Source organism: Zootoca vivipara, chromosome 6, assembly GCF_965207765.1.
Source record: "Zootoca vivipara chromosome 6, rZooViv2.hap1.1, whole genome shotgun sequence".
NCBI lineage: Eukaryota > Metazoa > Chordata > Lepidosauria > Squamata > Lacertidae > Zootoca > Zootoca vivipara.
Window position 1 is genome coordinate 63,079,210 of NC_142589.1, and position 15,463 is coordinate 63,094,672.

General features: G+C 45.1%; 1 protein-coding gene across 2 annotated transcripts; it reads left to right on the forward strand.

Annotated features, from left to right (window-relative positions):
* Positions 1 to 1,870: 1,870 nt before the first annotated feature.
* On the forward strand, positions 1,871 to 14,281 carry LOC118087284 (ficolin-2). Of its 2 annotated transcripts, none has more exons than XM_035119804.3 (6): positions 1,871 to 2,679; positions 6,050 to 6,085; positions 9,852 to 9,979; positions 10,711 to 10,840; positions 12,531 to 12,665; positions 13,973 to 14,281. In XM_035119804.3, the coding sequence occupies exons 1-6, from the start codon at positions 2,589 to 2,591 to the stop codon at positions 14,212 to 14,214; spliced, it is 762 nt and encodes a 253-aa protein (XP_034975695.2). In that variant the 5' UTR covers positions 1,871 to 2,588; the 3' UTR covers positions 14,215 to 14,281. The 2 variants fall into 2 exon arrangements, with proteins under 2 accessions (XP_034975695.2, XP_088528517.1); XM_088672391.1 differs by lacking the exon at positions 1,871 to 2,679 and adding an exon at positions 5,120 to 5,277.
* The last annotated feature ends 1,182 nt before the right edge of the window (positions 14,282 to 15,463 follow it).

Genomic DNA, 15,463 nt, shown 5'->3' on the forward strand with positions numbered 1-15,463 from the left:
TTCCCCTGAAAAAAAGCTGCACATTACTAACAGAAGCCCACATATGCACATACTTATTAGTAGGGATGGGATTTGCAATCACAGGCTGACATGACAAGTCCCTCCCCCCCCCCGCAATTCCCTAGGACAAACACTATTCATTTAGCAAAACGATTCATAAAAACTCAAACAGGGAACCTTTGGACTATTCTTATCACCTAATTGGCTTTGATTCTTTGAAAAATTATGAGCCCTGTAAATGTAAAGCTTCTCATTACCCATTATCACCATCCATTTGTATGCCCCCAGAGGTATTGAATTTTATCTTGAGTTGTGCACAATGTGAAGTCATCAAAACGCAACGTCCATTTCAGTTAGGTTTAACAGAATCATACCCAGCTTTTTAAAAGTGTGTATTTGGGTAGAGGAAATTACTTGGATGTTGTTTCTGAGAGTCTATATCTATCTATCTATCTATCTATCATCTATCTATCTATCATCTATCTATCTATCTATCTAATATTTCATGTATATATTATTTGCCACAAGAAGACTGGGAAAGAATCAAGATGAAACAAATTGCAAATCATATGCACGCTTTGCTAGGAAGTAACCAGGATTGAACTGGATAGAATTAACTGCAGAATAAACATGCATTGTTGTTGTTGTTTAGTTGTTTAGTCGTGTCTGACTCTTCGTGACCCCATGGACCAGAGCACGCGAGGCACTCCTGTCTTGCACCGCCTCCCGCAGTTTGGTCAGACTCATGTTGGTAGCTTCGAGAACACTGTCCAGCCATCTCGTCCTCTGTCGTCCCCTTCTCCTTGTGCCCTCAATCTTTCCCAACATCAGGGTCTTTTCCAGGGAGTCTTCTCTTCTCATGATGTGGCCAAAGTATTGGAGCCTCAGCTTCACGATCTGTCCTTCCAGTGAGCACTCAGGGCTGATTTCCTTCAGAATTGATAGGTTTGATCTTCTTGCAGTCCATGGGACTCTCAAGAGTCTCCTCCAGCACCACAATTCAAAAGCATCAATTCTTCGGCGATCAGCCTTCTTGATGGTCCAGCTCTCACTTCCATACATCACTACTGGGAAAACCATAGCTTTAACTATACGGACCTTTGTAGGCAAGGTGATGTCTCTGCTTTTTAAGATGCTGTCTAGGTTTGTTATTGCTTTTCTCCCAAGAAGCGGGCGTCTTTTAATTTCGTGACTGCTGTCACCATCTGCAGTGATCAAGGAGCCCAAGAAAGTAAAATCTCTCACTGCCTCCATTTCTTCCCCTTCTATTTGCCAGGAGGTGATGGGACCAGTGGCCATGATCTTGGTTTTTTTGATGTTGAGCTTCAGACCATATTTTGCGCTCTCCTCTTTCACCCTCATTAAAAGGTTCTTTAATTCCTCCTCACTTTCTGCCATCAAGGTTGTGTCATCTGCATACCTGAGGTTGTTGATATTTCTTCCAGCAATCTTAATTCCGGCTTGGGATTCATGCATTGGATCAGGATAAATGTTCTCCATTCCTAATTTACAGTATTCTCTCTTCCCCTCACCCCATGCTCTCTCTTTCCTTTCCTCCTTCCCCCCCCTCCCTCCTTTTCTCTTTCTTCCCTTCCCTGTGCTTGGAGGCCAAGCCCCCATGGTGTTCTCTTGGACTTACTGCTACATATGGCTGCCAGAGCTACTTGCTCAATATAGAACCCCCCAAAATCCAGTAATATTTACATTTTGGGTAAAAATATTTACTGCCTGTCCTCAACAATGTTAAAAAAAAGTCTCTGGGTTGTTTCCTCTTCCATGTGAGAAATGAAAAACATGAGGTGATGAACTGAGAGTGAGAATTGAGAATCCTTGCGCAATTAAGAAATGACCTCTTGTTTTCTTTATAAAGCTAGGCTAGAACCTGTAAGCTTTACGACCTCCCTCCACCCCCAAGCGAACAATCCTGTCCTCATGCACTGGAGAGACAAAACAGATAAGAAACACGAGAACAAATGTTAATGGCTCCTTTAGCACCTCCATAAAACAGAGTTCAAGGGAATACACAGTTCAAGAAACAGTTGCAACATTATAATGCCATCTTCTAAACAGTTGCCCTTCAGTTTTGGGGTTTTTTGGGGGTTTCGTGTGTGTGTGTGTGCTGCAAAAAAATCTACTGCGAAAATGCCAACAGTCACTTGAAACCTGATCGGCTCTCAAACATTCATGAACATGCAAACGGGGAAGAGCTCAGTATCAAATTTGCCTTTTCTGAATGTTGTTTTCACCCCTACTCGTTAGGCAAATAGAAGGGGAAAGTCTTCTCACAAAGCAAAGTTGTGTATGTTACAGTTTCCTTTAAAGGAAGAAAGAGACTATTGATTTGAAGTCTGGGACACGTTGTGCTATTTGGGTGAGGCAAAACCTGACCTCTTCACCACCTCTACACATACCCTCTGGGGAATGGGAAATTAATAGCCAATAAAAGTTCTTTATTGCTGCTTCCTTGATTTGGAACCATGATGGGAAATCTTCCCAATATAAGCCGCCTGTAGTGTCATCGGTCCCAGCAAGTATATAAGGAGAGCAGGACAGGGAGACGAGTGAATTCACAGAGGAACAAGGAAACCATGCATTTGGAGCTGCATTACAGGGTTTTTGCAGCCTTGCTCTGTTTTCCCATCTGGATGGAGGCAACTGGTGATCCCAACAGATGCCCAGGTAAGAGATTTTAATTTCTTGCCAGTAAGTAAAGCCGTTTTATGTCATGCCAGGCCAATGGTCCTGCTAGCTCCATATTGGCAGCTCTCCAAGATTTCATATGGAGGCTGGGGGGGGGTGAGTCTTCCCCAGTTGTACTTGGAGATGCCATAGTTGAGCCTGGGACCTTCTGCATGAAAAGCATGTGTTCCACAAATGAACCATGGCCTCTTCCACCCTTGGAGAATGCTGAACATCATACAAAGCTCATGATGGGAGGAGTGGTTTCTACATTTTTGTGAGTCATTTCTACATACGTACTTGAAAGTCGGCATATCCCTGGGTACACAGAAATATATATGCTTGTAAATGATTGTTTTTAAAAGCAAAACACCAAATGGTCTGATGAGGACCTTTGAACTTCTGAAAGCATTCAGGTGTCAGATGAGATTTTGTGGGAGGTGGAGACGGAAGAGGGAACAGGTATGCTCAAGCCCTTAGTTTCTGGTAGATAAACTAGGGTTGGAGGAATGTGAGCTAAGAGGCTAAATAACTCAGCTCCCAGAATTATTTCAGGAGGATGAAGGGGGCCATATTTTCCAGCTGTTCAGAACCCCCACCCCAATATATAGTTTCAATCCTGAGTGCTAGAAAGGAAGGCATCAGGGCCTGGGAAAGCAGAAAGAGGACTGTTTCCTGAAATTTCACACACAACACACACAAAAGCTATAAGGTTTTCCAAAGCCTTGAGCAAAAGTAAACAAGGTTTTTCTTTCCCACTTAATTTCCATCCCCCTCTGGAGTTGTACTGTCCTTTGAACTGTGACCCAGGTGGCGCTGTGGGTTAAACCACTGAGCCTAGGGCTTGCTGATCAGAAGGTCAGCGGTTCAGATCCCTGTGACGGGGTGAGCTCCCGTTGCTTGGTCCCAGCTCCTGCCAACCTAGCAGTTCGAAAGCACGTCAAATGCAAGTAGATAAATAGGAACCGCTACAGCGGGAAGGTAAACGGTGTTTCCATGTGCTGTTCTGGTTCGCAAGAAGCGGCTTGGTCATGACCTGGAAGCTATACACCGGCTCCCTCGGCCAATAATGCGAGATGAGCGCGCAACCCCAGAGTCGGTCACGACTGGACCTAATGGTCAGGGGTCCCTTTACCTTTACCTTTACCTTTGAACTGTGACACTGGTGCAGTGCCGACTACTATTAGGCAAAGGGAGGTGACTGCCTCAAACAGCAGGTGTTAGGGCAATGGAAGCACCTGCCTTGCTGCTTTCCCCATGTCCCCCTGGTTGAAACTTTCTCCTCTGATAGAGTTGTCAGTGTCACATGGCCTGTCCTATACCCCTATATACTAAGCAGCCAGTCCTGGATCGTGGTTCTCTGCATAATGCCCAGGGGTGTAAGTTTTTACTGAACATAGCAGGGGTAAGGAACTCCTGGTCCGTGGGGCAATTTTGGCCCAGCACAGGGCCCAATTTGGCCCGTGGAGCTGTTTCCCCCGAACCATGCCCACCTGCCCCACACCTGGGTCAATATGTAACATCAGGTGTGGAGCAGGTAGGGATGCAGCTGGCACGGCTGCACATGCAAGTTCCCCATGGATAGCACAGCTGATCCTTGCAGAGAGAGAGGTTGCTCGCTGCTTGTCAGTTGATGGGCAGTGACTTCAAGCCTGCTGCATCAGGGAGGAACTGGATTGTGCAACTGATCCCTACAGAAAGGGAAGGGTTGAGCATATAGGGATGGCAAAGTTCCTTGACCTGTGGTTCCCAATGACAGAATATCATGGTGACCTGAAAACAAGCAGTTTTTCCTCTTGCTCCTGTATTATGGAATGCCCTTCCCTCTGCCATATGTGAAACAGTGACCATCAGTTGTTTCAGACGTCTTATAAAGACACTTCTTTTTACTCGGGCTCATAAGATTGGATCTGCTAATTCCTGTTTGAGTGTTTGCTGTCATATATTGCTGTTTTATTGTTTTTAGGATGTATCCTTTCATTTTTATTTTAATGTATACCACTTAAGAGATTTTTAAAAAATCTCTAAGTGGCTTATAAATGCTTAAATATTAAGCGGCTTATAAATGTTTTTAAATAAACAAGGAGATAAGTGCTGTGGCAGGTGGAAAGGATAAACCACCTGCCAGTCCTCTAACATCATAATGACATCAGGTGGTTGACAGGTGGGTTAATAATAATAATAATAATAATAATAATAATAATAATAATAATAATAATTTATTATTTATACCCCGCCCATCTGGCCGGGTTCCCCCAGCCACTCTGGGCGGCTTCCAAAAAAACAGAAATTCTAAAATACAGAAATCCATCAAACATTAAAAGCTTCCCTAAACAGGGCTGCCTTGAGATGCCTTCTAAAGGTCTGGTAATTGTTCTCTTTGACCTCTAGTGGGAAAGTTGGCTTGCCAAGGGGTCAGGGTCAGATAAGGGTCTGGCCCACCCAGGCAACAAAGGTCTCCACTGCTAGAAGACGGCCAACCATTTCTGAGGAAGCATGGCTGATTACCGGGCTGAGAGATCACCTTTCAGCCTATGGGCCACACCTGGGCAAAATTCCAGGGCCACCTGCTGGCAGAGGGGAGGACCAGAGCCAAAAGTAAGCAGAACATTGAATGTGAATTTTACTTTTGTACAGAAGAGCAGTTTCTTCGCATTCACAGATCCCTCCCTCCCTCCCTCCAGGCAAGGCAGAAACTCCTCACTGGAGTTCAAGGACACATTTCAGCCAGGCATAAAAGAAGGTGTGTAGCTTGTTGAAGACTGGTGAGGGCCAGAAAAGAGAGGCCTCGAGGGCCACATGTGAGCCTCCCCATCCTTGAAACAGGGCCTAATCTCAGGTGGACACTGACGTTAGCATAGGGGGTGAAATACTTCATTTCCTATCATTTCCCACAGAAATGAAGATTGTGGGCAAAGATTGAGAAGCTTTGCCATCCTGAAGGGATGTCCTGGGTTTCCTGGGGGTTCTAACTCTGTAAGGGGAGTAGGATCTGTCCCACCTCTTAAAAACAAACACCCCAGATCCTGGATATGCCAAAAAACAGAAATAAAGAGAAACATGGCAATCTTTGATTGAGGAACTTAGCTTGCAGACTCCCTTTGGTCTACCAGCTGACCTCATGGCTACAACATCATCCTAGGTTTTATACACTCCCCCCCCCCCTTTCCCTCAACTCTCTACCCCACCCTTTATGGGTGACATCTCGCCTGATGAAGAGTTCTAGAGAACTGGAAAGCATGCCACAGGTTTGTGACATTTTGGTGAGTCCTAATCAAGGTATTGACAAATTGTGGGTTTTGGAATAATTTTGCCTTCAGTGTATTGTTACGATTTGCTTAGTAACAAGTTTGTTTTCTTTAAATATCAGGTGATCCAGGATATCTTTTGTCCCTCTGCCAAACAGGTGAGTTTCTTTCTTGCTTCTCTCGGGAAATGCACCCTCTGCCATCTAGTGGCTCAACTTTATAATAATCCTCAAACTCTAATGTATAAAATCGCAAGGATGTTGACACGTTGCAGTTCAGTTTGCCCCAGACAGGTGGCACTGAGAACTACAGTGTGATGAGCTACTGGGCTGTCTGGCAGGTGGACCAGTGGACAGAGATGCAGGTCAAGGTGATGTGAAGAGGAGAGGCAGGTGAGCAGCTCAGGCAATTAACCCAGGTGAAGCAAAGGGGAGGGATCTGGAGAACAGAGATGCAGGCAAGCCAGCAGGGGCCCAGGTGAGCTGCAGAGACCTGGTGAGGTCCAAGCAGAGGCGTAGGAAGGTCAGGTGGTACCCAGTGTGGAAAATTTCTTGTCACCCTCCAATTGATTTGTTTTCTCTCTTTTTTTGCCTGCAAAAATGGTTCTGTTATTTCATATTTTCTTACAAAGGAATGTGGATTCTGGGCCTCTGATAACAAGTAGGCTTAAATCTACAGGATATATTGTGTTTTGGCTTGTGTTGTTTTATTTATATTGATTGTTTATTTATCCAATAAAATTTATTTTTAAAAACCTGAAAAGTGGTTTACCAAAACAAAAAACACCACAGCAGTAAAATCAAGAAAAATTAACAACCCTACCTTAAAACATACAAAAGCTAAAATATTAAAATTAAAATTACTTCAACTTCCTAAGCATCTAGCTATGCTTGCCTAAAGAAGAATGCTTTTAGCAGGTGCCTGAAAAGAGTCTAACAAAGGCATGTGCTTTGTTGCAATAGGCGGGAAGTTCCAAAGTGCAGGTGCTGTCGTCACAGTAAACAATGCAGTACAGATATTATGTGGAACCTGCAGTAGTGCTTGAAACTACTGAAGGGGAGGTTTTATTTATTTTGATTTCATATGCTGTGTATTATATGAAAAGGAAAACATTTAATTAAAAAACAGGACTGCACAGCAGCAATCTAGTCTCATCATGATCAGTGGGACTTATTCCCGAGCAGACAGTGCATAAGATGGGCTGCAATCCTATGCATCCCTTGCATCCAACTTGTACCTAAAACTCTGCACAAGCCTGCACCAGAGAATTGTAGAGTTGGAAGAGACCCCTGAGGGTCATCTAGCCAAACCCCTGGGGCAATGCAGGAATCTCAACTAGACCATCCCTGACCCATGGCCACCCTTCTTCTGTTTTTACCCTCAGCCAGGACACACAATGGATAAATACACGACAACGGAGACTGGAGGTGGGGGAGGGAAGCCCAGCAGAGGGTAGGGCAGTAGGGCGGTTTATAAAAAAACTTTTTTAAAAAAAATGCCTGCTCCAAATGTCTTGTCTTACTAAACTTGGGATTATATGGCTATATCTGAAATTTCATGCATATCAGTTAATTTCTTGACCCTGCTCCACTGAATTGAAATTTCAGCCTTCACGACATAGGAAAACAGCCAAGTAAACAGCTATTCTCATGGAGGAGGGTCAAGATATTAACTGATATGGATGAAATTTCATATATAGCTATATAAGCCCTAATGTAGTAAGATAAGACCTTTGGAGTAGGCATTTTTTTTAAAAAGAAAAAGAGGTTTTTTTTATGAACCGCCCTAGCAGGGCAGTAATTGTTCCTTGATAATTTGTCAAACCCCCCCCCCCTTCCATGATGGCACCTGGGGCGGACTGCCCCCCCAACCCCCCTTCCTACACCCCTGGGTCCAAGGTTTTCTTTTGTGTGGTGCAAAGGGTGGGAAGAGGGGTTGGCCAGGTGTTCGGGAAGGAAAGTGGGGGTTGACAAAGTTCAATGGAAGGAGGGCTGCAGTTGCCGAGTTGGAAAGGGAGGGTGTAGGGGGTTGGCGAGTGAAGCAAGTAGGGCTTCAATCCTAGTGTACTATATAATGATCCACAAACTGCCCCCAAATACCTACGCCATAGGGAGTCAACATGGTGCCACCAGGGATGGTGGGAATTGTAGTCCAGCAGCATCTGAAGGGCACCACGTTGCCTACCCTAATTGCTTACGTGACAGTAATTCCTCAGGACTGCCACGATAAGGAAGCGAGCCCCGTTGTGAGCTCTTCAAAGCCTCCAACAATTCTCCTTTCTTCAAAGGCATATGCGGACTTTGAAATCCCACAGCTTTTCTTCCTTCCTTTCATTCATTCATTATATATGGTTTAACATTCCCTTTTCGTGGTACGAAACGCGAGTGAGCTGCTAATAAAATCCCAACATCATTAGGCAAAGCAGGGGCTGCTTCTAAATGCTTCAAAAGCCCCAGTGAATGGAGGTTTCACACGCCTTATAAATGTAGAAGTGTTATAAAACGTAGAGATAAAAGGATGTCTCTTTTACCCAAGGGCCAGTTTAAAAATGTGGAGTAAAATTTGTAATCTGCATTAGCGACCTGTTGTAACACTTCTAGGCTAAAAGCAGACAGACTAAACAAGATCACTCTCACAAACACAAATAGCAAAATGAGAATGCCAGCTTTTGTGTGGACATTTTATAGTATACAATGTGGGGAAAGTGAGCTTTAAACTGTGTTGTAAGCAACAGTAATATTACATTAAACCAGTGGCTCCCAAACTTTTTTGTCCACTGCCACAAACTCATCCCCAGTGCTCCCTACCCCATCCTATAAAAATATTTATTAAGAATAGTGGTTTGGACAGCCCAATAGGGAAGATAATAACATACTGTAATCAAATTCACAACAGTCACAATTAATTGCACATTCATTCAAAATCCAATTAAAACCAATTAGTTAGACAATTCAACAAAACCAATGAACTTGAACCAGTGATACCAGCTTTTCAAAATCTCATTCACACTTCCAGCGCTCTCCACCCTAGGTAATTCCCCCATCCCCCCGGGGGTGGTACCACCCTCTTTGGGAAGCGCTGCAATAAACAAGTTAAAATGAACCTATGGAGTGGTCTTAATGCCCTGTCATCAATATATGCAGGTTTTTTTTCATTGGTAGCACTGATGTTATGGAATTATCTCCCTGCTGAATAAGAGAGGCCCCCATCTGTATTGGCATTCTGCTGGCTTTTGAACTGTTTGACCTCTCGACCTATTTAATTGGTGTTTAATTGGATACTTTTATTATGTGTTTTTATTCAATATGTTTGTATCTGAATGTTTCTCTCATTGGTTTTTATACTTTAAACAGCTTAGAAGCCTAATGTAAGGGGGGGAAAGTACAGAGAACCGCCCCCTTGCATCAGAAGTAGCTCCTCCCCAAGTAGCGATGGAAGCGAGGGCTCTGAGGAAGCTAGTGAGGGAATGGAGAGAGAGGGCCAGGGCTCCAGCAACATGAGAGAGCCCCGGCCACACAGGAGTGAGGAAAGGGAGGGGGAGAAGGGAGAAAGTGAAAGCCTGGAGCGTAGACCCCTTCCTCCGGTTCCGGAATTACGCAGGAGAAAGAGAGGGAGGAGATTCACTGTCCCGAGGCTACTATGTTGGAGAAGGTCACGCTGTATTCTGCATCGGACTGAGCAGACATGTTGTACATACCCAGCTCACTGTAAATAGCCTGCACTAATAAAAACTGCTGAAAGACAAGCATGTGGAGCGTCGTTACTCTAGAGTAGTCACAAGAACCTCTGACACCTAATTTGGCATTAAGTGGCGTATAAATAATCATCATATAATGACATTAATTGGGAGCTATGGTGGTATTCCTAGCTTGCTACATTTCCTGCCTTTCGTCTTGCCTTTTGTCATTTGGCATATTCTCCCAGCGCCAAGAAGCTGCAAGGAGCTGCTGAGCAAGGGGGAGTTCCTGAGCGGCTGGCACACCATCTATCTGCCGGGCTGCCGGCCCCTGAGGGTCTTCTGTGACATGGATACCGATGGAGGGGGCTGGCTGGTGAGTGGCTGCCTTGAGCTGAAGGCAGTGCTACTACAGTGGACAAAGCCCTGTATTGCTATTGGGATTTTTGCTCCCATTGGGTTTGATAATTTATTTATTAAACTTATTCGTAGCTTGTCACCTAAATGGTCTCCAGGTAATTTGCACTTTAAAAAAAACACATACACAAATAACATAGAGAAGAAAATTCATGTAAAACATTAACATTCCATACAACATGGGAAAAGCAAGCTATCTCTCTCTCTGAGACACACACACACACACACAATAACAGCAATGGAAAACTTTGGCATTACGCTAACATGAGAACACGGCAGTTTTTCCAACCCGCTAACCAGCAGATTAAAATAAAAACACAAACACTCCCTAGGCCAGAGGTTGGCCGCCTTAAAAATCCCCTACCTAAACCTTCCAACACAATGCAGCCCAAATCCAGGATGTCATTTTCCAGGTCCGCACTCCTGCAGATACTGTGCATGCATGCCTGTGAAACCTAGGGTGGGAAGCCTCTTGCACTCTAAATGTTGCTGGACTGGAACTCTTAGCAGCCCCATCAGGCGTGGTCAATAACTAGGGGTGCGGGGATGTGAAGTCAAGCAACAACTCCCGTAGAAGGCCATAGCCCTTGCCACTCAAACACTGGATGTGAGAGACTGAATGAGAAGACAATACATTTACAGGCGGTGTACTCATTTTCTGCTATATTTGTTTCTGTATCTCTTTCTCAGGTGTTTCAGAAGCGGTTGGATGGGTCTGTTGATTTCTACCGTACCTGGAATGACTACAAGAAAGGCTTTGGGAACCAGCTATCAGAATTCTGGCTGGGCAACGAAAACATTCATCTCCTGACACGGGAGGGTAACGAAACCCCGCCTTTGATCTGGGGATAAGGGTGGGGGAGAAATTAGATTTGGTTTACAATGAAAGCTGAAGTTGCCCAATCTGCGCTTTCTGAAACTATATGTGAACTGGAGCACAGCCATACCTTGAAGTTCACACTTCTCTGAATTTTGCAGTGCAGTTATCCAGCTAAGTAATGTGTACAAAAAGTGCATGTGCAAGGGTAAAGTCTGCATACAAATGAATGTATTAGTCAGCAGACATGTCCAAGTGGTTGACCGCGATTGACCACTAGATTAAATAAAGTGGGCAAGGAATATTGCTGCCCCCCCCCATGCTGGGTTCCACCGCCATTGCCGAGAAAGCAGGGTTGGGCGACATTCCTTGCACTTGCCACCTGTCCCAGCCTTCCCTCCGGTGGAACCCAGCACCGGGGGGACGGCGATATTCCTTGCCTGCTCGCTTGTCACCCAGCCTGGCTGCAGCAGCCACCCCAGCACTGGGTCCCTCCGCCGGCGCCGGGAAGGCTGGGCTGGCGGCAAGTGTGAGGAATGTCACCCGGCCTGGCCGTCACTGCTGCAGTGGTAGCCCCAGTGCTGAGTTCCTCTGCTGCCACCACTGCAGCAGGGAAGGCCGGGACAGGCGACAAGCGCAAGGAATGTCAACTGCCCAGTTTTCCCAGCGGCGGAGAATGGTGGGGAGGGCAGGTGCGATTGGGATCTGCATCAGCTGCACTGCTCCCATTGATGGGGGTGGGGAGAGAAACGGCTGGCTTGGGCGGGGGGGGGGAGAAGCCGATTGGCTCCTCAGAGAGAGAACTTTTGCCTCCCTTCCCCCTCCCGCGTCCAGTCAGCCACCTCCTTCCACACATGCACCCCACGCACTCTCCTCTTCCCTCCAATGACAATGGGTAGATCACTGCCAGTTTTTTATACTGGGAGTAGATCACAGTCTCTTGGGAGTTGGACGTGCCTGCATAGAAACAACGTACAAAGGGGCATTAATTGGGGGAAATAGTGTGCATAAATGTGTGTATTTCCACACAAATGCATTCATTCATTTAAAACTGATGTAAAAATGTGGGGAACTGAACTTAAGACTGGAAATCTAAAAGAAACCAGAAAGGACATATTTGCCTATCCCTATCTGGAAACAGGTAGGTAGCCGTGTTGGTCTGACGTAGTCAAAACAAAACAAAACAAAATCCTTCCAGTAGCACCTTAGAGAACAACTAAGTTTGTCATTGGTATGAGCTTTTGTGTGCATGCACACACACACGAAAGCTCATACCAATGACAAACCTATCTGGATTCTGGACAAACATTCTTTCCAGGCCAGTAGCATGGACCTGCTATGCTATTGTGAGCCTCCAGGAGGCAAAAGAGAGCTGTGTTTTTATTCCATCACAACAATAATACTGGATTTATTTTGCAGCATCCTATCTGTGCAGGATTTAAAAATACAATGTCTCCACTACCCTCTTCCACCCTACTCTTCTGATAGCAGCCCCCAGTTCAAAACTTTAAGACACCCAGTGATGTGTTTTGATATGAAAGGCGCAGGAACCATTTTTCAGCCTGAGGGCCACGTCCCATTGTGGACAACCTTCTAGAGGCTGCTTTGGAAATATTTCTTGTGCCACATCACACATAAGTTTTTCAAGTGCAAAAGGCAAAGTTGTGCTGAATTTCTGTCCTCTTTTCCTTAGGGGAGCTCCAGCTGCGTGTGGACTTGGTAGACTTTGATGGCCATAAAACCTTTGCTCATTACCAGTCCTTCCAGCTCAAGGGAGAAGAGGAGAAGTATCAGCTTGTCCTGGGGCAATTCCTGGGTGGCTCTGCAGGTGAGGGACTTCAAACCTGCTTTCCACACGCACTGTGGCCTGGTTCACATGCCACTTTAAACTAGGAGTGGGGAACTGGACCTGGTCAGAGGCATTTAGTGCATAGATTGGAGATAACGGATCTCTGTGCCTGACATCAGATGGTGACTTGACAGGTCGATTGATTTGCCTAAAATTGCTGTTTCGTCACTCCAGCAATGGCTGCTGTTGGAAGTGTAACAGCAGAGATCATTCTGTGTGCAACTAAAGGGTTAATTCTGTTACTGTTAAAGCCAGCTAGCCAAGAGGGGAGTTGTGGCTTAGCAACCAGGCAGAGCAGCATGATGTTTGCTGAGGCAGCACATGCTCAGATTGGTTATGTTGCTCTGTATGTTTGGTTGACTGTCTCCCTGCCATGTACAAGGCTTCTGCCGAAAGAAAGACAAAACCCCTCTGTTCCTTTCTCCTCACATTATACAGTGGTACCTTGGTTTATGAACACAATTGGTTCCGGAAGTCTGTTCATAAACTGAAGCGTTCATAAACTGAAGCAAACTTTCCCATTGAAAGTAATGGAAAATGGATTAATCTGTTCCAGACGGTCCGCGGAGTACTTAAACTGAAGCGTTCATAAACTGAAGCGAACTTTCCCATTGAAAGTAATGGAAAATGGATTAATCCGTTCCAGATGGGTCCGCGGAGTACTCAAACTGAAGCGTACTTAACCCGAAGCATGGGTGTAATTGGTTCCGGAAGTCTGTTCATAAACTGAAGCGTTCATAAACTGAAGCGAACTTTCCCATTGAAAGTAATGGAAAGTGAATTAATCCGTTTCAGATGGGTCCGCGGCGTTCATAAACCGAAAATTCATAAACTGAGGTGTTCATAAACCGAGGTTCCACTGTACACTGTTTTTGTTCAATTTCCTCAGTAAACAGTTATCAGGAATTTCTCTTTTCTCTGCACTCCATCTGCATATTTAAGTGACTTAGCTAGGAGCTGCCAGGTCTCCAGCTCCTGACAGGATGCATCCCTGGTACCTTACCTGCCCCCACCCCTGTGCCTAGAGCTACCATTTAAATTTCCTACAGTGCCCTGGAGCAGTACTGCATTGGGGGCACTGTGGGAAATTAAAGTGGTCGTTCTCACACCCAGCAGCCGCTCAATGCTGATCAAAGGGCTGCTTCTCCTCTCAGCCAGATGAGCCCACCAGAGCCTACGGACATGGAAAAGGCACTTTGACCCTGGGGGGGGGGGAGAGAAATGTAATGGGCAGCAGACAAAGGACAAAAGAGAGCCCTTTTACACCACCTCTTTCTGTTCTGCAGGTGACTCCATGGCCGTTCACAGAGGGCAGCGTTTTTCCACCCATGACAGTGACAGTGACACCGGGACACAGAACTGCGCTGTCACTGTGCATGGGGCTTGGTGGTATGTCAACTGCTATACGTCCAACCTGAACGGAGGCTATCCAATTGGTGATCGGAAAGGGCAGGTCTATGGCATTGACTGGGCAACTGGCAAGGGCGTTGGCACCTCCTACCAACGCACAGAGATGAAGATTCGCTAAAGAGATCCCATTTGAGGCCTAGAAAGCAACCAAAGGGAATGAGTAAAGCAAAAATTAAGCAGCTAAATGGGTGATGGTGTGTCTCTTTATTTTGCATGAGGGATTATTCTGCTTCCAAAATCCTTTCAAGCTTTTAATAGGTGAGGGCTTTTAATAGAGAAGAGGCTCTATTAGGGCAAAAGGTTTACTGTCCATACTAAGGATGCCTAAGAAGCAGGAAATTTCAAATCACAAAGGCCAAAATCAATAATAATAATAATTAATAATAATACAATCCAGCCCAAAGTACCTGGTTTATTCAACAAAATACTCAAATATTGAAACTGCAGCTAGCTATTTATTTGCTTGCTAGCTACTTGATCAAAGAGCTCTCAAAGCAGTGTGCAAATAAAACACACCTAAAGTTCACCACTGCCAGTTGGAATAGAATGGATATGTCTGGCTTTGTCTTGAGTTAAATGAAGCAGTCCCCTCTAGCCTAATTCTGGCCACATTCTCGCCATACATTCAATGTACTATAATACCACTTTAAACGGTCATGACTCCCCACAAAGAATTATGGGAGCTATAGTTTGTTAATGGTGCCAAGAGCTGTATTCACCTCCCAAACCTACAATTCCCAGAGTTCCCCATAAAGTGGAATTGTTTGTTGAACCGCTCTGATAACTGTAGCTCTGTGAGGGGAATCGGGGCCTCCTCACAGCTATCAGTACCCTTAGCAAATGACAGCTCCCAGAATGCTTTTTGGGGAACAGGGGAACAGCCATGGCTGTTTAGTAGTTTAGATGGACAGTGTGAACCCATTTGCTGTGACTGGCAACAGCTTTTCAAGGTTTCAAGCGGAGTCCTTTAGTTTTCCAGTCCTGATTTTTGCAGGAGCTTTTAATAGGAGAGAGCAAAGGACGGGATGTCCTCGACCTCAAGGTAAGCCTCTATTCTGCTCACTTTGGCTGCCAAGGGAGGTTATGTAGGGATATTGACATGTTTGACAAGGCAATTTTCAACCATGGGTCATATTTGGCATTAATGCTGTATTGTTTTAATATTCGATTGGGAGCTGGGGAATAAAATTATTATTATTATTATTATTATTAAGCTAGGGCTGTAATCGGGAAGACTGTGAGTGCATTAGTATTGGAAAAGTGAGTCAACAAAACTCCTGAATAATGGCAATAGACAGGGAGTTCTAAAGTGAAGGTGCTGCCACACTAAAATATTAAGAGTTAACAGTACCAGTTCCACAGATCAA

Coding starts and splice junctions, on each gene's coding strand:
- LOC118087284 (XM_035119804.3), top strand. CDS start 2,589: ATGCATTTGGAGCTGCATTACAGGGTTTTTGCAGCCTTGCTCTGTTTT. Junction 6,086..9,851: donor TTTGTCCCTCTGCCAAACAG/GTGAGTTTCTTT, acceptor ATATTCTCCCAG/CGCCAAGAAGCTGCAAGGAG. Junction 9,980..10,710: donor CCGATGGAGGGGGCTGGCTG/GTGAGTGGCTGC, acceptor TCTCTTTCTCAG/GTGTTTCAGAAGCGGTTGGA.